At 34.6% G+C, this 24,679-nt stretch overlaps 1 protein-coding gene across 1 annotated transcript in view; it reads right to left on the bottom strand.

The window, feature by feature from the left end:
• The window catches only part of PKHD1L1 (PKHD1 like 1), a 157,171-nt gene that overhangs the window by 61,021 nt on the left and 71,471 nt on the right, over positions 1-24,679 (bottom strand). The window contains exons 31-48 of the mRNA XM_023223228.1: positions 23,873-24,005; positions 23,189-23,384; positions 21,429-21,571; positions 20,903-21,007; positions 20,087-20,275; positions 19,162-19,332; positions 18,378-18,604; positions 16,627-17,611; positions 13,909-14,157; positions 12,804-12,953; positions 11,162-11,336; positions 10,020-10,176; positions 9,426-9,582; positions 8,074-8,153; positions 7,475-7,604; positions 5,979-6,108; positions 2,486-2,727; positions 82-218 (exon numbers count right to left, since the gene is read on the bottom strand). Of these exons, the coding sequence (XP_023078996.1) occupies positions 82-218; positions 2,486-2,727; positions 5,979-6,108; positions 7,475-7,604; positions 8,074-8,153; positions 9,426-9,582; positions 10,020-10,176; positions 11,162-11,336; positions 12,804-12,953; positions 13,909-14,157; positions 16,627-17,611; positions 18,378-18,604; positions 19,162-19,332; positions 20,087-20,275; positions 20,903-21,007; positions 21,429-21,571; positions 23,189-23,384; positions 23,873-24,005 (3,756 nt within the window). The remainder of the gene's footprint in view (positions 1-81; positions 219-2,485; positions 2,728-5,978; positions 6,109-7,474; positions 7,605-8,073; positions 8,154-9,425; positions 9,583-10,019; positions 10,177-11,161; positions 11,337-12,803; positions 12,954-13,908; positions 14,158-16,626; positions 17,612-18,377; positions 18,605-19,161; positions 19,333-20,086; positions 20,276-20,902; positions 21,008-21,428; positions 21,572-23,188; positions 23,385-23,872; positions 24,006-24,679) is intronic.

Here is a 24,679-nt window from a genome sequence, read left to right as displayed (position 1 = left end):
ACAAACAGCAGGAGCTCAATACATATTTCTTGTATGGATAACCTTGAGAAAACCACTATGATTTAGTATAATGCCTCTCACCTCTACATATTCTATTCTCCCAGTTACCATGTTAGCACCAGGTACAGGAGCATGAAACATAATACAGCCTCCAAACTGGTCACTTCCTATTTCTTCTCCAAACTTTCCTTGGAGACAGGTCTGTGTAGCAAATTCTCCTTTAAAACAGTTTTTAAAGCATCATTAAAAAACATGTCAGAATCCTCCTATATTGAGGATTTGAATCCTCAATTTGAATTTCTCATAAGTAATTGTATCATTTGATTCACTTATAATCTCAACCTCATCCTAGAACATAGTTATTCGTATTCACATCATTTCCTCTTTCAAATAGCAAGATAGATAAGTACCTTGTCTTGTTCAACTTTGTATTCCCTAAAGTACTTACACAGTATTTTTCAGAGAAGATACTAAACAAATATTTGAATGATCAAGGGAATATTGATAATGGGATTCAGTTTTATTATTTCTGAAGCCTTCCCCAAGATTTGAGGATTAGCATAATCAATGCAATTTTACATTTGTAGAACATGAGAATATGCATTATGTCACTTACTGTTTACAACCATAGTAAATAGAACAGAAAGTGTTCTTAATTTAAACAGGATGAAACTGGGTTCCATGTACATTGTGAGACTTGATGTAGATGAACTGGAATGAGAATGTGGCTCACTTGACATCAAATCCCATGAGCTTTGTCTTATACTTCCTTTTGAAGAAAAGGCTAGTATTTAAGCTGCATCAGTTATTATTCAACTACTTATAGTATTGTAATGATATCAATGATTACTTAAAATTTTTAAAAGAGAACTTGTAAGATGCATTATGCTTCCTGCTATAGATATGAGAGCTGTGATAAACATCATTAAAATTCACCAATATCCATTTCCCTTCTATTTCTGGGTATATGGGGTTTGCACTAACTCACTCTCTTTAAGTTAGACATAGCCATGGAATCAGTTCTGACCAATGACCCTTGAGTATAAGAAACACCTATTACTTTGAGACCAAAGCAATTAGTTGCTAGTGCTTTACTCTTCAGCAATCTCGTCTCCTGCCTCAGAGATCGCAGAAGCCCATGCTGAGATAGATCCTTCATAAGCCTGGATCCCAAGGCAGTTATAATGAGAAGAGCCCACCTGTTGACCCATATGGGACACATGTAGTATGAATGAGAAATATACTTCTTTTTTTTTCTTTTTTTTTGACATGGAGTCTCCCTCTGTCGCCCAGGCTGGAGTGCAGTGGTGCGATCTCGGCTCACCGCAAGCTCCGCCTCCCGGGTTCACGCCATTCTCCTGCCTCAGCCTCCCGAGTAGCTGGGACTACAGGCGCCCGCTGCCACACTCGGCTAATTTTTTGTATTTTTTAGTAGAGACGGGGTTTCACCGTGTTAGCCAGATGGTCACGATCTCCTGACCTCGTGATCCGCCCACCTCGGCCTCCCAAAGTGCTGGGATTACAGGCGTGAGCCACCGCGCCCGGCCGAGAAATAGACTTTTATATTTTAAATCACTGACATTTTGGGCTTGTTGATAAATAGAGCATAACCTAGTCCAGTGGTTCTTAACTGAGGCCAATTTTGCCCCCAGGGAACATTTTTGCAAAGTCTGCAAATGCTTTTGGGTGTCACAGTTGTTAGAGGAGGCTACTAGAATTTAGTTGGTAGATGCCAAGTGTGCTGTTAAACATTCTGTGATGCGCAGGACGGTGCCCCACAGCAAAGAATTATCTGGGCCAAAATACCAACAGTGCTGACTTTGAAAAACTCTGACTTAGCCTACCCCCACTGGCTCAGATCTATATATCTACATATTTCCGCCTCCCCCCCATCATTCCATCTATCCATTTGTCTGTGTATCCATCATCAGTCTAGGAATTAATTAAAGTATCTTTCTACAGTAAATCTACTCTCACACTGTTCTGATAAACTGCAAATTCTGGAAATTTGAAAAAGTCCTAATGAATCAAAGATTTGCTAAACGGAATCTTTGTATCACTATCAAATATAGTTCTCCATATTTTCTGAGTAAATCTAAATAATGCAGTTTCTTGCTGGCAATATGTAAAACTAATCATCAAGGTCTAATCTAAACATAATAATGAATCATAAGTATAGGAAGAGAATTTATCAACAGAAACCAAGTGCACTTATTTCTCCCATTATAGTGTCAGCATTAACCACTTTTCTTCAATATATTCAAATATCTTCATGTTACTCACAAATACTATCAGCATTTCCAAATTTCCACATTTAATTATATGTACAAGATATTTAAAGGTATCTTATAATAAGATTAATACCATTAAATTATATTTAATATTTACAATGAAATACATTGAAATAAGGTATTTCAACATATACCAATTAAATTTTAAAAATATGTGGCATGATTATACCAGCCACGAGAGCTGCTAAAATTACCTGTGTCAAATCCATCAGGACATGCTGGAATTTTGTTATTCCACTCAACATTATCAGATCCTCTTATTAAAATATTTCTTGTAAGAATTCCAACTTCTGCTCTTGCTTCAAACAGAGTTCCATCAGGGAGTGTGACCGTAATTCCTAAGTGTGTGTAATTTAGTGGATTACTTAGTGTTATGTTTATGCCATCAGCAGATACAGACGCAATGGTCCTTTTTTCATTCTCTCCTTGACTGTGTCTGTAAAAATTTTAACAAAACATTTTCAAAATTAATATTAATTGACATAACATATTGTTTTGGTATATTTGCTTTATTCATTTTAAATGCTTCTTTGAAAAAATAGGAAACTATTCTTATGTCATATAATATTCTGAACAGAAATTAGAATAAAATATTTTATTCTTGCTTTATTAACTAAGTTTTACAAATATTTTCAATTCAGTTAAATATTTTTCAAGTTCTACATTCGTTCCTACAACTGGATTAGCTTTTTAAAAGTATTTGGAAAACTATTCATTTATAATTTGGAGGATCATACTCAGTGGTTCTCAACTGAGGATGATTTTATTCCTCCCAGGGGACATTTAGCAATGCCTGAAGACATTTTTAGTTATTACAATTGGGGGCTGCTACTGACATCTAGTAGGTAGAGGCAGGGGTGTTTCTAAGCATCCCATGATACACAGGATTTCCCCAACATAACAAAGGTGATCTGGTCCAAACTGTCAGTCATGTACAAGTTAAGAACCTTTACAAAGGGAAGTCACTGAAGGTTCCTGAACAGGGAAAAGAAATGATTGTGTTGAAGTTTAGGAGGTCTCATTTTTACCATTCCTCCAAATATACCCCAAATTCCAGTCACAGCAGAATTTGCCAATTCTATAATGTACACATTCATGCATTTAGTCATCCAACAAACATTTATTGAGGGTCTAACCTGCATTTTAGGCATGGAACTAAGCACTAGGGATGTCAAGTAGAAAGTTTCCCTGATTTTAAGGAGATAAGTATGTCAGTGCTTGATTGTATAATATATTATCTACTAAAGTGTGATTGCTGCTGTTAACAAAGGTAAGCCTAAGGGAGTCACCTCTGTGTTTTCCCAACATTTTCTTTTGACCTTTCTCTCCCTTGGCAAATCCTTTCCCTCCTTTAAATGGCAGTTCAAATGACAGTGCCACATGTGAAATAGATTCAAAGCAGCTCTCTCAACTTTCCCAACCCTACTTCTGCATTCTCAATACACTCTGCATAATGCTCTGTTAGTGCTCAGAACAACCACTCTGCAGTCCTATAAGATGTCTTTCTGCCCCTTCTGCTGACTTGCCTGCTCTTCGAGGCATGAGACCCACTGAAATCATTTTATACGCTGAGCACTTAGTACAGCACCTGTCACAACTCAATAACAGGTTTTGACTGATTGAACAAATTAATGCAGAATGAATTTGTGGGGGTAGCAAAGTGAAATGGAGCCCAAATAGGAAGGTGATGTAATATTCCAGGTGTGAGAGGCTGAGAACCTAAATCAAACTGAGAGCAGAGAAAACTGATGAGGGATATGCCAATGGCAAACCAAAAGAACTTGGTGATGCAAAGGAAATAATGAATAATGATAATTACAAGGTCACTGAAAAAGATTTGTGAAGAAGAAAACTAGAATGCAGGGGTTTAAAGAAAGAAAACAAAGGGTAGTAAGGATAAAATAGAAGAAATGAGCATATAATATGTAAGCAGTTTACAACTCTAAAATAAAGGATTAAAAAAAAGAAAGATGCTACAGGAGACAGGAGAACAAAGCTGTTTATCAAGATAATGGGTGGATGGGGACAAGAATCATTCCAAAAGATGCAGGGAAGGAATTGTGGGGGAGGGGCAGGGAGCGGTGGAGATTAAGGATGCTTAGAGATAAGGGTGAACCAGTGGTACAAGATCTCACAGGTGGTATGAAAAAAGGCTTTAGATTAGCCTCTCTTGAATTTTCCTGGATTCGGATGATACAATGATTTCTTTAGAAAAGAAGTTCTGAAAAGCATTTTCATATATTGTATGTACCTAAACACATCTTTCCTTCCTTTGTTGTAATATAACAACACTAAATATAACAAGCACTTAGTTTGAGCCAAGTTTTGCTTTTACTGCTTTACGCTTATTAACTAATGTAATCCTTATTAATAACAGTCCAATTTTACTGAAGCACAGAAAGGTAAAATAATATAACTACAGAACTAGTAAGTGGTATTGCTGGGAGCTAGACACAGACAAACTGACTTTTGAAGGCATTTTCTTAACCACTGACTTTTGAAGGCATTTTCTTAACCACTGTCTTTGCAAACTGTCAAATAGGATTTATCAATGACACAGTGAACAATCAGATTTGGTGGGAAACTCCTTAATTCTTGTTTCTGAAAAGTAAGTAGCCCCATTCTAAACCCTAAACCTACCCTTTCATTTCATACAAAAAAACCATAAATGCAGATTTTCTATTCTGTTAGTAAACCCTGTCATTTTCCTGCTTTTTTATTTTGTCTTTATAAAATTAAAATTTCTTCCAAGGGCAGAACAAAATGAGCACTAAAGCTAAGTATATATTTAATTCTTCCTAATGACTGCAAGTCTATTTTTAATATGGAATACGGCAAACTCAAAATGCCATCTTGAATTTTAAATTTAAGTTGAATCATGGCCTTAATAAAATTTAGCTGTTTCTTATCATAAATCACTGTTTGTTTCCTAATAATCACAACCATATTCAATTTTACTATTATCTATAATTTGAACAATAAAGCAAAAATAATGCTTCTCTTGCCCCTACCCCCATGATACTTGGTGGTATTATGTTAATTTTCTTTCTTTTATGTCTTATTTGCTAAAATATGTAATTAAACAGAAATTAAGGGTCATAGTTTCAGTTTTAAAATAACAGGCACCTAAAAGGTTATGTGAATCATCACTTTTTGTATAATGATTTCTTGTCTTTTATTTAGTCATTACTAACAATTTTGCTCCATGGAGCCACTGCTAAGGCTGTAAGATAAGAGAGTTCACTGGCTGCTTTCAAACATGTTCTTTAGTGACTCATACTAAGAAGCTCATTTACATTTTTGCATTCATTAAGGTATTTATTTAAACTCTAAGGTATTTCCAAATGACTTTTAGTAGTCAAATGCTTCCTTTTTCCAAATAGATTCTTACATGGGAGCCAAACCATATAAAACATACATTTTACTAGGACATAGTTATTTCATAAGTTCAAATTTATATTTTTTCTTATTGTAAATCTATCAATTATAATGCAATACAAATGTGATCAACCTAATGTTAACATTCGGCAAATCTGTATTTGGCTGTTCATGTTTCTTTATTAGAGTTTTCAAGTTTAAACCAAATAGTCATGCACCATCTGAATTGTCCCTCTTTATAAAGGACAAATTATAAAGGCAAAAATTTCTTTTCTAAATACATATCATTAAGCCCAGAAGACATCATACCTGTGTCCTGTGCTTGCAATTATAATGTTATCTCCTGGCTTCCATGTAACTGCTTCTTGTAAAATTAAAATTCTTTCCCCTGCCTTTGCAGTATGAGCCAAGCGAGTCCAGATCACAGGAACAGGCACACCTAGAACCAATGCACACACTGAGTATTTCTTTACATGTGTTTGATTGGTTATTGAGAACTTTATGCATTTTAATCTTTTTCTAAATTGAATCAATGTTGGAAAGGTTCATTTTGCCTTAGCATTTCATACATTTCTCCAAGAAGAAATATGTAGAATGCTTACTTTATAAAAGTAACAATTGTGTTTGTAATAACATGCATATGACTATAAAACTTTTCAAAAATATTCTTCTGCAATGATTTATAACCCTATTTATAACCATCTTTTTTTTTTTTCCCAGGGACACAATGTAAATGGGTGTGATGATATTGACAAAAAGCAGAAGTCTATTGTCTTTGTCATTATGGATAGGAATTTGTTAAACTAATAATCTAGAGTCAAATGTAGACTTTTCTAAGAAATAACGTAGTATACATAGTGAGCCCCATGTAGGACTTTTATGATAATAAGGTATCATGTTTATGGTATTCTAAATTCATAAAAGGGATAGATTATTGCAATGTAGAAGACTTCAATATAAAAAAGATTCACACCATGCTTTCTTTAAATAGTATGTTGCCCTGGTACCTCGAACATGATCAAAATCATTTTTGGTTGCTGACAGTGTTCTAGGATATAGTTATAGAAATCTACAACTATAAATCTCTTATTATATTTCAGAGAGACCCCATTTTCAGACACAAATATAAGAAACTACATTCTTCTGCTTCTAGACTTAGTCTTTTTATATAGATAAATAAATAAACAGGCAATCACAGACAGGTACTACAGTTACTGTAAAATGAAATGAGAAGAGCCTGGAGGCCTATGGAAAGGGGGAAGAGGAGGAATGTAGAAAAGGCCCAGAAAGACTTTCCCAAGTGTGACATTGGTTGAGACAGAGACAGAGTCTCACTCTGTCACCCAGCCTGGAGTGCAGTGGTGCGATCTTGGCTCACTGCAGCCACCGCCTCCTGGGTTCAAGTGATTCTCCTGCTTCAGCCTCCTAAGTAGCTGGACTTACAGGTATGCACCACCATGCCTGGTTAAATTTTGTATTTTTAGTAGAGACAGGGTTTTGCCATGTTGGCCAGGCTGGTATGGAACTCCTGGCCTTAGGTGATCCACCTGCTTTGTCCTCCCCAAGTGCTGGGATTACAGTTATGAGCCACTACGCTTGGCCTGGTTCTGAGTCTTGATGTCTGGGCTAGCCTTGCTTGGATGTGGGAAAGAAGGAAGGGGTAAAGAGGGGATATCTAAAGACATGAGAAGCCTAACACACTTTCACTTTACCACAGGATAAATTATAATTATCACAGGATAATTATCCCTGGTGTCCTGGTGAGTCTTTCTCTACCAACTCCCTTAGCCAATTGGCCACAGTACCGTGCAGATCCAGGATTCCCTCCCGCACAGCCAGTGTTTTGGCACCATAGACAGGGAGCTCAGGAGATCGCAGGTGCCCATGCAAGGTAATGACAGCCTTGTGTTGGAATGGGGATGTCTCTGTCCCAATCTGCAAAAGATGTCACAAATGCTGTTCAGAAAATTAAAACCCTAAATCCACAGTTCTAATCACACAAAAGTAGTTCTTTTCTATCTTCTCTTCTCTTTTGAGAATTAATGGCTCAGTTGTTCATATCTTTCTTTGGAGAGATAAAACTTTAATTTTCTAGTGAGCCAAATACATTATGCCAGATCTTTGAAAAGTATACTGATTGACTTTAGCCACATCTAAGAGTTAATTCTTTCCTGTTCTATTTTAAATTTTGCTCTATGGGAATATACTACTATCTTCCATTAAAAACACAATATTCTGGGAAACTTTTATCCCTACATAAAGGATTTTATACCAAAAACAGAGACCTAAACAAAGATAAACTTAGGAGAGGTTGGTACAATTAACTATCCATTTTACACATAGTATTTTAAAAAATGAATGGAGAAAGGTTAAAAATGAACATGTATTATGTTCTTTTGAATACCTGAAGAATGCCTCCATCTGTAATTAGAATATTTTCTGCCTGGAGTTCAATGTCAGCTTCATCAAATATTAGAGTTCCACCTATGAATCATAGAATTTTAAAATACATCACAAGGAAAAGTCTTAAAAGTTACCTATTAAATTACTCATTACAATTTAACATAATAATTATTAAATTAAACTTTAATTTCTCATTCAAGTTCTGCTATTGTTATGCATGTAACTTCACTTCAGTTCTTTGCCAACATAAAAGCATAAAAACTCCAGACAAGACCATGGGAGTTTACAGAAAATCAAATCCCAGGGAAGATTATTTTCCCTTGAACATTGGGAAAGTAGCTTATTTTAGATGCTACTAAATAGCTCAGCTATGCAGATTAGTTCTACAAACACAGCACCTCAAAATATAAATTAAGAACGAAAACATTTAAAGAAAAGCGTGTTTATAAAAACCGTTATAGTGTCAACATTAGCTCTGAACTTTTACCCATTAATTTGCACTGTCAACAGCTATAGCCTGATTAGCATTATTAAAGATCATACCAAGACACATTTTTATGAGACTAATGTAAATTTGTAAGTAGTAAAATTTTATTTGTTCAAAGGTCCAATATTTAATAACTTCAAAAACCTGAAACTTTTCTATTTTCCCCAAAGTTAAAAATAGTACAATAACAATGCAGGAGTCTTCCGGTGACTCAGCTGTGATGGCAAAGTTTCTACACTAAATCCTCAAGTAGTCTACCCTTACCAATTAATGATTCTTTTACATGCAATTATCACAGTCATGGTTATTTAGTTTTCTACAGTAAAAAACAAAATACAGCAGCAGAGACAACCCCAGGCAACAACTGAAACAGGTTCATAGGCAAAGGTGAAAATCACAACCTATCTACCAAAGGGAGTCAAGGGGATCATTTAGGATAGACTTGAACAAATCTCTATGACTTTTTAACTCTTGGGACCCACTACATCAGTGTTTTTCAAAGTGGAAAATGCCTTTTTTGTTGTGATCTAGTGAAAGTGGGCAGGCAAGCTCACACTTCCCCACTTTGTTATTGAACCAAAAGTTTCATGAAACAACATTTACTTTTAAAAGGTACTTACTCATATATATGCAATCCATTCTGATGCTTTCTATCCTATTTAATTTTTAAAATGCTGGCTGCAACACATGAAATAATATCATAACCACAAATGGATTGCAATACTCAATTTAGAAAGCCCAGGACTACACTGTGAATTAAAACTATGATGCAACTATGGCTGTTCTTAATTGTGGACTTTGGTTAAATCAGTTTCACAGAAATATTTCTCAGGCAGAGTTTAATGAACAGATATTCAGAAATTTACCCTGAATAAGCAACATTTTCAAAATAGGGGTGCTTTGATCCAGCAGAATGGTCTGTCCTTTTGTAATAACAACAAGAGACCCTTCTTCTGGGGGAGATTGTCCCCCCCATGAGAAATTGGAGGACCAAGCATCAATATAAAGAAAGTCAGCATTATCCTGTAATAGAACATAGGAGACCTTAAAATTTAGGGATTTTACCAGAGTTTTTCATTCGATTTTTCAAAAAGCTTTTTATTACAATATAAATATATTTATATTGCATAGTAAATATATAATATATACAAACAATAAGCATTTTATTAAATCTAACCTACTTAAAATGTGTTATAATTGCCTCTTGGTTTATTTCACAATAATGATCAAGTTTAAAAAAATCTATTACTAATTACCCCACAACTCAGAAAAATAAAAAATCTAAAATAATAAAAATTTTAGGAAAAGCAATAAAAAACATAAGCTACTTTAAATTTATTATAGTCATAGCTCAGTTATTTTTTGGAGATATTCAAGTAAAACAACCATTACCAATTAGCCCACCTCCCATAATGCTAGTTTTCTGTTGCTGTGATTACTATACCCAACAGCACTATTACCAGTTTGGCCATGCCGACACCTCTGATGTGGACACGAACTGGAGCCCACCCTGAGGGAGTATGGGCATCTGTCATGCAGATGATGTGTGTCTTGTTGGAATACTCAATATCACATTTGGCTTCAGCTATAGTGATATGAACATCCTCTACATTTTCACTGTAAAAAAAGAGGGAACACATAACATGTATGTTTTTCTCAAACTTCTAGATCACGCTGTCAAACCCTTTTATTCCTATGTATTATTGCAAAAAAAAAAGAAAGAAAGAAACCTGATTCTATCAGCCACCAAAGTGCAGATTGATGCTTTTTTTCAATACTAAGATTTCAAAATATTTATTGGAAAAAAAAGTAAACAAAGAGGTTAAGAGTCCAGAAAATAGGACTGTAAATAGCCGGTGTTCCAGTGTTGGGGGAAAAAAAAGCAGTGATTTTTGTTGTTGTTCAGTGATTCTATGTTGATCTCCTAACAGGTACTTTTAAAAGAGATTTTCAAGAATACTTGTCCATGTGACATTTTTATCATGTTTGTGGACTTTAGAACTTAACCTCCAGGTAAAAATGCAAGTTAATCACACTGCTTGAGGAGTTACAATGAGCTTCTGTGGTGGATGTGATCTGGTATTTTGACTTCAGCCTTCCCCACCTGAATAATGATGACAACGCAGTGCACAAACTTGAGCCAAATAATGAGTATGCTTAAGAAAAAGAAACTTGACCAATTACAGTGGAATAGACCTGCTGTATGGAAAGATGTTTCTTTGACCCAATGAAGCAGATCATGGCTGGAGATAAGATGGTGGGGAAAGCATAACAAGAAGGGGATTTGTATTTGTGATGCTACGTACTAGGATTGGGGGCAAGTTGTCTAACCTGTTTAATCTGTCTTCTAATCATAAAATGAGGTTAAAACATCTCAGGAAGTAAGGCAGGACTTCTCTGTGGGTAGGCAGGTGGTTGCCACAAAATAAATACTCAGTAAATGTTAGCAATTAGTACTATTTTTGCCTTAAGCGTAAAGTTACGAGCATATAGGTACACATTACATGACTGTATTTCCACACTGTCCAGGCATAGGAGAAAGCAGGCCTAATGGCTCGAGTCTGGAAATGCACAATGATGCATGTGTGTGTGGAGACAGTACCTGAATCCTGATCCCATGACTGTCAGTCTGGTGCCGCCTGCTGTACTGCCTCTCCTGGGAGACACTGCAGTGATGAGTGGAGTCAGTGACACTGCGTATGTAAACGGAGTCATGGACTGTGACAAATCTTTCCCATTAACCACACTCACTTCACAGGCTTGCTCAGCTCCCGTGCCTATGAGAGGAGGATCAGACTGAATGAAGTTCTGCCATCAGGCCCTGATTCATTTCCAAAACCTCCAAACATTTTCAATAACATCTTCCTTTTCACACAATCATCTTCCTTTTCCCATATACATAGTCTGTATGTGAATAATAGTGGCCTCTAGCAATAGCTAAAAGCATTACAAAGTTCATGCTCACTATCAACAGAAGAAAAAGCCCTTGGACCCTCCCAGGGAGACTTGCGTAGAACAATCTACAAACCTGCCTGCTTAGTTTTTCAATTCTAGAGAATCTAACTTTGTAAATTAGAACAGGAAGGAGGGAAGAACTGCTTAAAGACACACACACGGATAACAGCAAGGAGTGACAGCTGAAGGCAAGGTCAGAGACAAGGACTACAGAAACCTGAGGCAAAAATATAACGAGAAGATGCAGAGCCAGTGTTAAGACAAACAACCTAAAACCTTGACAAGTCTCAAAGCATTGCTACATATATATATTTTTAAATCAGGATTCAAACTCTGGTGTCAAAATGATAAATAAGCTCAGTCATAAAAATATTGCATTTTTCAATATTCTTTGTTAAGAAAGTCAGAGAAAGAAGCAATAATATTTAGAAAAGCTTCAAAAATTTTGTTAATGTTTTAAAAAATGTGTTCACATAAAATATATCCTTTATTCTTCTAGAATATTCACATTGTTTAAATATCTTCTTAAATTTTGTGAAGTAATAACTAAGATTTGTTGTCTAAACTACCAAATATTTAATCTTCACAACAATCCATTGAATTAGAGTTAATAATATCTCCATTTCATACGTGGAGAAACTGAAGCAGAGAGAAGTTAAGTTACTTGGTAACAAAATTGAGATTCAGGGACTCCTCAGAGACCAGGCTCTTAACCATTAACTAAAAATGAATAAGTAAGTATGAGAATAATAGCAAATTACATATGGTTCTAGACATCATTCCATCCACTTTATGTACATTAACTTATTAAACCTGACAAAAATCCAGTAGACTACTGTGATTCATCTCACTTTGCAGTTGAAAAAACTGAGGCATAGAGAGGTTAAATAACTTATTCAATGACACAGGTAGGGTTTGAGTTTAGCAATGCACCACTGGCATTGACACTCATAGCCATTAATGGAACTCCTATCTTTAATGGAAGCCTAATATTCTAATGGGAACTACAAATGTGTTCTCCATTTGGTATGCTCAATAGAGTAAGAACCATCAGTTTATACCATAAACTGGAAAACTGCAATTTATTATAAACAATTCCATCTGCAATTTATGAATCTCAGAAGAGATGTAAATCTACAAAATGTCCTGAAGAAATTGCTTAGAATCAGGACAGTAATAAAGTGATTTAATTACTCCAAGGCACCCAGTAACTTGAAAAAAGAAATTAACTGATCTTTATAAAATTAACTAGTTCTCAAAGACTTCCATTATTTTTTCTGACAACTTACCATTATTAGATGGAATTTCACATAATAATGTTGTGTAATCAGATCTAAGCCTGTCCATTGCACATTCTGAGCCACAAACTAATATAATTGAATTTTGTGGATTAAATCCAGTGCCTGTCACAGTCATGGTTTGACCCCCACCAAAACTCCCTAGTGAAGACAAATAAAAAGGAAAAACAAAGCTAATTAAAATAAAACCTCTTCTGTGTACATATTTTTTACCTTTATTTTAAATGTTAAAAGTAAGTTACATTAAATGAAGAGTTTCTTAGAACTGAAATTATAGTACATTATTCTATGAATGCAACTTTTGATTGTAGTGTTTTAAAATCCTCACTGAGTAAATGTCATATCTGGTAATTTATTTGAACTATTTCTAGGAACTAAAATTTTACTTAAAAGAGATGTCACAAAGGATTTCAGAGTAGGCAAAACATAAGACTATGCAATTACAATTTTAATTATAAGTAGATTGGTTTATTATACTTTCTTAAGGTTTTTAACCAAAAAATTTTTTAAATAAAAAAGATACTAATTTATGTAGAAATAATTACATACCAGTGATGTCTAGACATGATTTAAGAAACATTTTCACATATAACTGTCATTTTAAGTAGGATTAAGTTTTAGATAAATTAATCATACATCACTAAGAAAGATAAGGTATTATATTTTAAAGTTTAATATTTTGAAATAAATAATTATACACTTAACATGCTTATTTGCAACATAAAGAAAAATATTTGTATTGTGCTATAAGAACTAGAAATTTTCACGGTGAAACCCCGTCTCTACTAAAAATACAAAAAAAAAAAAATTAGCCGAGCATGGTGGTGTTTCGCCTGCAGTCCCAGCTACTCAGGAGACTGAGGGAGGAGAATGGCATGAATCCGGGAGGCCGAGCTTGCAGTGAGCCAAGATCGCACCACCGCACTCCAACCTGGGAGACTGAGTGAGACTCCATCTCAAAAAAAAAAAAAAAAAAAAGAACACACTAAACTAGAAATTTTATGTATTTGAAGAACATATTATCTTCTAAATAAGGTTTCTAAATAAGTGTTTTCTGAAACAAAATATCTGCAGTTTCCTGCATACTTATGACTACCTTGGCTTGGATTAATATTTTGAATATTAAGCGGGTACTCAAATACAACTGTGGACACGGCTGAGCCTTTTGTCTTATGATGCATCATAACAGGAAATGTGCCCCCAGCATGATCTCCCACGATGCACTGCAACACACTATCATTGGCCATGGTCACATTACATTGAATGTTATTTATCATCACTGAGATTTCCAAGATCTCAGTGCCAAAGTTGGATCCAGTGATCTCAATTTCAGTTCCTGGTGGACCTTAAAAAAAAAAAGAAAAGCACACAATATAAATATATCTAACTATTAATACACACTCATTTAAAGATATACCTCTTTACTTTTATAAATAAAAGAACACCCAGTGTTTTAAAACTAATATAAATATTAACAATACATGCTGTGTCATACAATACATTTTGACTACAATATACACTACATTCTACTGTATATTAATTATAAATGATTTATCTCAATGTTTATTTTTTCCAGTCTTTCTGTCCATTCTATTGAGTTGTAAGTTACTAATTCACTCTAATAGGGAAGAGAGGAGGAGAGAAGAGCAGGTCTAGAGTTAGGAAGTACGAATGTCTGAGCAGCGTGGGTTAGAGCATATATTAAGGATGAGGCTTACTATCTTTATTTTTGGTACCTTTCTTCCTGACATTAGCAACTCTTTTGAGGAGAGACTACCTTTTTCTTAATTCAAACGTTTTTGATAGGTATGACTTGGTAAACAAATTATGATATGTAAATGGGTGTAAGATAGTAAATACAGAAAAAAGGAACTAATTTAAAGATCTGCAGGTGAATGTTGATGTTAATGCCTTGAATGAGTGCACATAGAACAAATAATTAGATTCTGGCTATTCTCTTGCTTCCCTCTTTTGACAAATGTACATCAAGGGCATTAAACATATGGAATTTTTCATAGGCTGTTCAAATGAATATCCGCATACCTAAATTTTAAATGAAAATTAGTCAACATAACTTTTTACAAATGCAGCGCCCTCAAGTAGTAGGTTGATTTTAATTCAAGTGATAATAGTAAATAATTACCATATAATTGGCCATAGTGAGGATTGCTTAAATATAAATAATTATTTTATTTTAAACATGACAGATAATAAAGAGATATTTCACGTTAGGAATAATTTTGTTTGTTTGTTTCTTTGTTTGTTTTGGAGATGGAATCTCGCTCTGTCGCCCAGGCTAGAGTGCAGTGGTGCAATCTCAGCTCACTGCAACTTCTGCCTCCCGGATTCAAGCGATTCTCCTGCCTCAGCCTCCAGAGTAGCTGGGACTCCAGGCACATGCCGCCACGCGCGGCTAATTTTTTGTATTTTAGTAGAGACGAGGTTTCACCATGTTGCCCAGGCTGATCTCGAACTCCTGAGCTCAGGCAATCCGCCCACCTCGGCCTCCCAAAGTGCTTACAGGCATGAGCCACCGTGCCTGGTCGAAATAGTTTTAAGATACAATCTAAAGAAAGTTGTATGGGTCTTAACATTTAATTTTGCTTGACATTTTGCCTTTCAAATGCAACAGTGTTGCTCTCAGTGTCACCTGTCTCTTCAGCAAATAAAAACAGTTCAGTTTTCACACGTCTGCAAGTCTCCTATACCTTTGAATGCATTGTTTTGAAAAAAAAAATCATTCAAAGACAGAGACAGGAAGAGACACAGTCCATGGAAATAAGAAACATATGCCATTATTTGCAATGATTACAACCACATGGGAAAGAAATATGCCATTGCTATTGTTCACGTCTTTCAAAATGAGCAAATTTGACATATTAAAGAAGATTTCGACAGCAAACTTCTTGAAGGCAGAAAATACTACTTACCCAAACCTGATACATTTCTCTTGTGATGTAACCTAAAAAAGACTTTTCTAAAAGGCTAACATTTAATGAGTTCTTCATTAAATGTACTATTCTAACTTATATTATATGAATAAACTTCTTTAACTTTATAATGTATGTACCTGCATAAATAAAGAAATTGATGTTTAAAAGAACTTGTCCAAAATTTCATCGCTGGAAATTAAAGGAACCAAAATTTGAGCCATTTGAGAGCCAAGCTCTCAACTATTACACTACAGCATCCTCTCCAGAATTCAGTGCATATATAATAAGCATTCTAATAGCTCAAGGATGATCAGAAACAGCATAGCATAATGACAAAGGACCAAGATGATATATCAACCTATTGTTAAATTAGAAAAATGAGTCATGCTAAGTAATTAAGAAAATCTTATTTTATAACATTTTCTCCACTGAATATGCCAATTATCTCCTTAAAAAGAATTCTGGTGTGCTAATAAGTTAATACTCATTTGTAGTTTCATGGAAATAAGGTACTCTGAAACACTCTCAATGTAAGTAAGACTGCAACTTTTGAATTTTAACTGGAGTTTCTAGTTCAAATCAACATCAATAACATAAATGAATTAGCAGTTTTGGTCTATCTTCACTTATTTTTAGGTCAAGTTAATGGGAATTTTGTTCCTCAATAGAAGTTGAAATTTGTCTAAAATTGTTATCCCATAAATGTGTGAAAAATAATCATACAATACAGACTACACAGAACTTGAATCCCATGTATTAAGTGTAAGTGGGATCATTTATAAACACACCTTAATAGTTATTTACCAATATCATTCCAATTCTATACTAATAAATATTATCGATACAATAATATCAAGATAATAAGGCAGATATTGGAGTACCTCTGCTTGGGATAATTCCTCTGAGAAATGGAGTATCCTCCAGGGCATAAGTAAAAAGCAAAGGTGGATAAGCAATTGTGTTAACAAAGATTTTAACACCGACCATTCCAGTGGTCCCAGCGGGAGTGCGGCAGTCGACTTCATTGGGGTTGATGGAAATAATTTGACAAGGGTCATCCCCAATAGTGACTGTAGTGTTGCCTGGATAGAAGCCATTTCCTGTGATCACCAATGTAGTTCCACCACCAATGCTTCCAGAAGCTGGTGATAGAGATGCTACTGGGGGGCTGCTGACAGTCAGGTTTCCCAGAGCCAAGCCTTTACTTCCCACCACAACTCTAAGAGAATGATGTCCAACTGGGAGAGGAGTCACAAGAGCAGTGATGTTGTTTTCATTAACCTCTATTGCTCTGAACTGTTGATCTCCAATGAAAATAGCAATGTCCTCCAAAATAGTCCCCAAACCTTCTCCTTCAATAAGAACTTTTACAGACCCTATGACAGAGTTTGGGAAGACTCCTGTTATATAAGGAGTGATGCTTTCTAAATATGAAAAGGTGCAGTTTCCCTGGCACTGGGCAGGTACTCCATGTATTAGAAGATCTGCATTCACAAGCTGTTGGGCAGCAGGGGATGTTTCACATTCAATGGATGTATAATCCACTGATAGAACTTTACATGGGAAATGACCCATAAGGACTTTTACACCTGCAGAAGAAACTGCAAATCCAGAGCCTTTTATGGTCACTCTTGTCATTCCTGTAGTTGATCCTGCATTTGGCAACACCAGGTCAATGTTCGGCAAAAGCACAAATCGCCTATCAAATTCATTGGACAACGTATTGAGAGCAGTGCCCAAGTTGTAGACAGTCAAAGTGACAATTTCCCTGACACCAACATCCATTGAGTTTTGAGGGTCAATATGACATGTAATTGAATCCTCACTACTTTCTTCTACGACACAGGGGTAGCTACCAATTGTAACCTGTAAGTGAAATGAATGCAAAATAAAACAAGTCAATACATATCTCCAGAATAAACAAATGTTGTATTAGCAACAACTATAAATTTAAAAAGCTAATCATGTGCAAATAAATATCTTTTATTGATAAATTTAATTGGGGAGGGGCTGATTAAGGCATCTCTTGGATTAAATTATGATTTGTACATAAATGTGCATTGCTATATTATTCATAATAATCAAAAGGTGAAAACAACCCAAATGTCTATCAACTGATGAATGGATGAATAAAAAGTTGTTTAACATACAATAGAATATTATTAGGTCAAAAAAAGAACTGAAGTACTGATACACGGTAAAACTTGGGTGAATCTTGAAAACATTATGCTGAGTGAAAAATAAATAAACTTGGTCACAATGAACCACATATTGTATGATTCTATTTACAAGAAATGTCCAGAACAGCCAAATCTATAAAGACAGAAAGTAGATTAGAGATTGCCCTGGGTTGGGATCGATGGAGGGGTTAGGTGTGATATCTAAGGGATTTAGGGTTTGTTTGTTTGTTTGTTCTATTTGGTAATGAAAATGTTCTAAAATTGATTGTGTGACGAATGTCAACTCTGTGCCTATGCTAAAAATTTATGAATTGTGCACTTTAAATGGGTGAATTGTATGGTATGTGATAAATCTCAATAAAGCTGGTAAAAATTAAATAACAAGGTTATCATCAAAATACTTTCATTGGGAACATGTAATAGAAGTATAAAGGAGGTATTTATATTCTTACCTTATTAGCACAAGGGAGATTACTAAAGCCATGTCCAATAATTGTTATTAGTTCATTTACTGTTCCAGTGGATGGAGTAATGTTGCTTATAGATGGTGAAAAACAACTTGAAACCTCAAATAGCAATCTTTTTGAATTTTTAACCCTGGTATCGTCCAGGCCGCACAGGGGTTCTGTTGCTAAGCAGCCTGCCACAGAGCTTCCCAAGTGCCAGTTCTCAGGTTCTCCTTTAGAAAAAGAACTGCCTGTAAGTCATGAATAACATTCTAGAATGATAACTGTTTTTGAACTGTGTTACTTTTTATTTTGATGATGATGGTTTAAATTCTGGTAAATCTTTTTTGAAAAACAAAATGACAAATGGGTCTTAGGCAGTACAAAAGTATTAAAGACCTGATCAAAGATGTCACAGTAAAGAGAGAAAACTGAATATAAAATTGATTTATTTTTCAGTTTGTCCAAGGCCAGACCCCATGGGGAAAATAATAACATCATCTTACATTTTAATATATGTCCAGGCACATACATAGTGTCAGAACTTTTTTACATTACATCTCACTTGAGGCACACAAGGATTCTGGGGGAGAGACTGGTGGGAAGACATTAACACAATCCTTATTTTAGAGGATAAATTCCAGCCTCAGAGAAGCCCAAACCCATTCAAGGTCACGTGGCTAGTAAGATAGAAGCACAGTGAGACCCAGTCATCTGCTACCTGCTCCAGAAATATCACACACACCCTGGGTCACCTGTGTAACAGAGTTTCCATCTTTAACCATCTTACCATGAGCATATGTGGCTTCAGAGCTACCCACAAACAGGTGCAGGGGAATGTGCCTGGTTTCAGCTGGTAAAACATTAATGACTCCTTGGAGAAAAATGGAGTGAGCCTCATCAACATACCCGCTGCTATAATAATGGATTCCAGGTGAAGTAAATTGGTAAGAAAATGAACCTGCCATAAAATGAGATTGTACATAATAAATATAAACAATTAATGCATCTTTGAAAAGAGACTGAAAACGACTTGAAATGATCATTTAAATGCACATGCAGATGACAGTTTCTTATTTTTCAAGTGTATGAAATGTCAACAGAATGTAGGAAGAAAACTCGCTATTAAAAGCTATCTTGTGTAACGAAATTACATTCCATGAAAACAGGATCCAGCATTGATTTTCTAGAAAACCATGGCAAGTCTGGCATAACATACCAAAATTTAAAGAAAAATTCAACATGAAATGAAAGAATTTTTTTTCATGAGTTTAAAGGTCAAAATCTTACATGTACAAAACAAAACAGGCAATCTAAAAGGCACATTTTACACTGAGCTGTCCTATAAGAAACACTGATTTTAAATTGATTTCAGTCAGTCAAAGTTCATCACTTGCTACCAGATTGGTTTGATTTAAACATATATTCCTATTTTATTGCATTTTGCTTTTACAATATGTTTTTCAATTGGTTGATTATCACAGAATCAATATAAAATATTTCTAATATCAGAACTCACTTGAGTATGTATAAAATAACTTGCTTACCCTTATTGCTAACATTTTTACTAGGGCAATAAAATGCCAACTAACTTACCTTATGCATTTGTGTATATTACTTATGTTAAAATACTGTATTAAATCTACCAAAAAATATCATTTTATTAGATCTAGGAAAAAGTGGCATGATGTGAAACCCAATAAGCAGAAACATACCTGATGTAGATTTTTGTCTTCCATTTGTGAATCCTTTGCCATCATAAATTACACTTCCAGGACTGGAGACAGAAAAAACCCTATATCCTATCCCTCTAAGAAATGGATGTGTTTGCCAATGCCATGCCACTGTGTCCCCCACAGACACATTTAGGACTGATGGTGACCAGGCATAACCTAATCCATGTACTGGGAGCAAGAATTGAGTCATATTTTAAAAGAAAAAGAGAATTTCTTAATAATTATCTTTGACAACATTGCAATTTATGTACAGTCAGTAGTGAAAACATTTTAATCAACACTAAAACTTAATTACTTACATAATTTGAGCACTTAACAAAAACAAATAGAAACACTGGAAAGCAAGGTAAAAAGAAGGTAAGGAAAAATTAAGTCACAAAACTCCAAAAGTGATGATCAACAGACAATTTGAAAAAAAAAAAATTAGAAGTCAATAAATAATTTGCTTAGAAAGCTTACAGAGAATATTTTTAAAGCTATGATCAGTTTTATTTGGAATATTCATTTGGAAACCCATGACTGATAATAAACTACAATTTGGGAATTTCTGTACTACAGCAAAACCAAATGGCAATTCCTGAAGTTGGAAATTGTAAAGTATGGCCTTCTAGATTCAAGTCTACCGCTAATTCACTCTATATATGACCCTCTATGTCAAGCAGTTACTGCTGACAAATTATAAAAGAAATAACAGTACTCAGTCTCTCAATAATTTGAAATACAAAATAAATAAAAATCAAATGAATTTCAGGTTTAAGTGCTTCCATTTTTTCATAGTATATAAATGGCTGATACCTGAATCTTTCCCATTGTTGGTAATCCTGAATAGATTCCCAGTTGAATGAAGAATACATTTTATGACATTTTCTGATGATGATGTAATATTGCAAGGGATGGACCCTAGAAAGAATAAATACTGGATATTTTTAAAAAGCAAACATTTTATCAGATTTTTTTGTGAATTATAGAAAGGAAGTATAATTCATCGACAGCCAAGACCCAAAAAAAACTCTGCCTTATATAGTAGGATCTTCGGTACTTCTTTTCTGATAGTAATCATGTGTGAGTACTCATTATCTGCAGAACAACTCCTCCACTCTATACGTTGCATACACATTAAATACACAGTAATTATTTATTGAAATCAAAAGTAGTTATTCAGTTTCTCTCTATCACTTTAACCAAATACACTTAACCTTTTTTTATACTACTAGAAAAATAAAACTGTGATTTAGAATATTCATATAGTAACTCAGCACCTATAGTATATCCTTTAAGCTGAGAAAAATGATAATCACCTTCCTATGAAAGAAGCTCTTACCTAAGAGCACAGTATTGTCAGCCGGTATTGTGCTGAATCCAAAACCCCTTATGGTGATTTCAGTTCCACCAAACAAGGAACCTCTTTGTGGAAACATGCTGGTCACTTCCAAAACATACTGTATTGAAGAATTTAATTTGTCTCTGAGAAAAAAAAATGGATACATTTTTCAATGAGCTTTCTTCTGGTTTATCTCGCTAAACCCTTGCTAAGATATGATTTCTTTAGAAAGAGGAAGTAATTGGATATTTAATTATACACTAGTTTTTCAAGATAGACAATCTGGCAATTATCATAATCTTGATTTGGTTGGATGGTATATTCATTATTTTCCCCTATCTATGAAAATTACATTTCTGAAAATTCTAATGGCAGAAGAATTTGAGATGGAAGATCCTACAATATTATGGAAAAATATGCTTATGAGAACTGAGGTCACAAGAAATACACTAGATTTTTAAAAATATTTTATATTTTCATTAGAGTAAAACAAAAAGGTAGCTCTGCTTTAAAAATAGTAATTAAATCTCACACATTTGAGTAACCAAAGTTTTATAAAATTAATTTGAAATTATTATTCCATGTTTGTTGAAAACTTGTCAGGGTCTCCCTTCCCACTACTTCAGGGAGAGAGTTTTTAATTTATTTTGCTTGGTTACAGACAATGCGTCTGCTAGGAGGCCTTCAAAATGTAAATGCTTTTCTGATATGACATATTTGACTTCCACATTCCAACTTCCCTCGTAACTTAAGAGAGGCAGAAAAATTCACGTGAGCCACTGTGTTAACTTTTAACTTCCATAGCATAACCGTGGTATTTCTTGAATCTGAATACACAATTTTGTGTGGTGTCAATTTCACCCATTATATCATCAAGCTAAAGCACAAGCCAATACAGAACCCATGTAAGCTCTGCCCTGTGAAACCAAGAGGAGATGGATGTAGTGCTGAGGTTTATGTTTAATGTTGCTCATCTCCATTTACTTCTTGCAAGATTTTGCTGCAGTCATCTCCTACTCTGACATTAGCTTTATTGGCCTTTTGTATCCATAAAATTTCAGTATCTTCCTTTTCTAAGTATTCTAAACCAATAACTTCTCACACTAGAACTAAAATTTTATCAGTTAACAAATAGTCTCAGGGAAAAAGAAATACTAAGTCCTTACAGAAAATTGAGTTGGAGAAAGACTCTGCATCCTCTCCTTCAAATGGCCACCACCTACCCATTTCTTGGTTTAATTGTCACCTTTTCAGAGAACCTTTCCCTGATGCTCAGGATAAGTCAGCTCTCTCTATTATAGACTTTTACTGCACCTAGTACCTCTAACGCATAGTATTTTTCACATTTACAATTAAACTCTCGGTGTAATCCTCTGTTTGAAATCTCTCTCTCCAAGAAAATTGTGAGCACCATTAATGCAGGGGAGATGCCCCTCTAATCCAGTGTAAATCCAGCCAGCAGCACTGAGCCCCTAGAAGCTACTTGATACGCATTTCCTAAATGAATCAAAGTCATGTGACATATACATGAGGCTAGTTGTACAGAGACTTTTACAGCCTGATCTGAATGGTATTGGTCTCAAAACTAGGTGTCATATTGCAGTTCTATGAGATATTCTCAGCATATTTTGCAAAAGAAGATGTAGAAAGGTAAAGAGAGCAATTAACACTTAAAGGTTAATGCTTACTTCTTTTCCTATCCCAGTTCCTCTAGCCCCATGTGTTCCACAACTCCATCAAGTTTATGTTCATTATCATACCTTATTGATGCAAAACCCCAGTTTCTGACTTCTACGTAGATATCTTGTTTTCCAGGAGACAACTGGGGCAAAAGGCATCTAATATCTGTGAAGTTCCAGTGAAGAATCTGGCAGGTTTTTCCTCCAACATACACCGCCATATTTTGTGTGAGTTCATTGCCAAAATTATAGCCCTTAATTGTTAAATTAACTTCTCCTAGTATTTTAAAATTTAAAAAATAATGCAAAAAGTTCAACTTGTTATTCAGTGTGAAATTTGCATATTAAATAAATCAATTCATCTCTCATCTTTCACTGGATTTAGGAAATCCTAGCACTTAGAGAGGCAAAAGGAAAAACAACGAAAGAGTTGGTAGCAGCCACAAAGGGATGAAATGTACATTCAATTGCTCAAAAGGATAAAAGACGACAAAGTCCTTTTTTAAAAAATATTACTATTTTAATCCTTATTGCATATGTTCAATATAAAATAATAAATAGGTTAATCTATGGTAAAACATACACACACATAAAACTATAACTGGTTTCATTTTAAGAAGCAAAACTGCAGAAGAAACGATGCTTCAAAAGCCTTTCTAGAAATGTTTTTTATACATATGACAATACGTATACATACATACGTGCATACATATTTTTATACATATGACAATAAGATATGACTGATCTTATTGAAGAATTTCTTACCTAGTATTGTTCGTACTTTTGGACTAAAATCAGTTATAATTGGTGTCTGTAAACAATTGTAACTAAAAGCATTCCTTGCTGTGACTTGAAATCCATTGGTAGTAACTGAAATATCAACTATACCCTCTGTTTTCTAAAACAAGAGGAAAAAAATTAGAAAATATTAGTTGTTGAGATACGGAAATACAAGGGCTGAAAAGAAACAGATTATTCAAAATAAACTTCTGAAGATGTTTTATTTCACAGCCATGATCAGAGTCAGTTTTCATATATTTAGAAAGTTGTGGTGTCGAATATAGGTTACATGCTTGAGTTCTCAAAATAAAGTTATATGACGTAGTAGTTGTATGGGTTTTATGATCCATTCAAATGCATCTATATTATTGGATTTCTGATGGCTCCACAATATTGTTGAGATGTTCTGGAAAAGTGATTGTCTGATAAAGCATTAAATACTAAAGTCTGACTTTTTGCTTTTAAAATAGACAGCTATAGTTCTTATTTCTCTTCTCTGACAAATCACATCATTATATCTTTTGAAGACCTTGTTCCAGAGTCCAAGACTAAGCACTTGGACCCCCTAAGAAAACTATTTGATGCTTTTGCAGATATTGCATCTATGCAATTCCCAATTAGGAAAAACATTTTTTCACATCTAGTATTTATTTAATCCACAGTGTTTAACTGACTGACATATTGTAAACAAAGTAAGTTTTAGTTTATCATATCCCCTCAATTCTCATTTCCATCATTTAGTCCAAAAAACAAATTTATTTTTCCTGCAGATTGCAAATACAAAATACTCCC

This window comes from Piliocolobus tephrosceles, chromosome 7 (assembly GCF_002776525.5).
Source record: "Piliocolobus tephrosceles isolate RC106 chromosome 7, ASM277652v3, whole genome shotgun sequence".
Taxonomy (NCBI): Eukaryota; Metazoa; Chordata; class Mammalia; order Primates; family Cercopithecidae; genus Piliocolobus; species Piliocolobus tephrosceles.
Note: the sequence above shows the minus strand (reverse complement) of the source record. Positions and strands in the feature narration are given on the sequence as shown.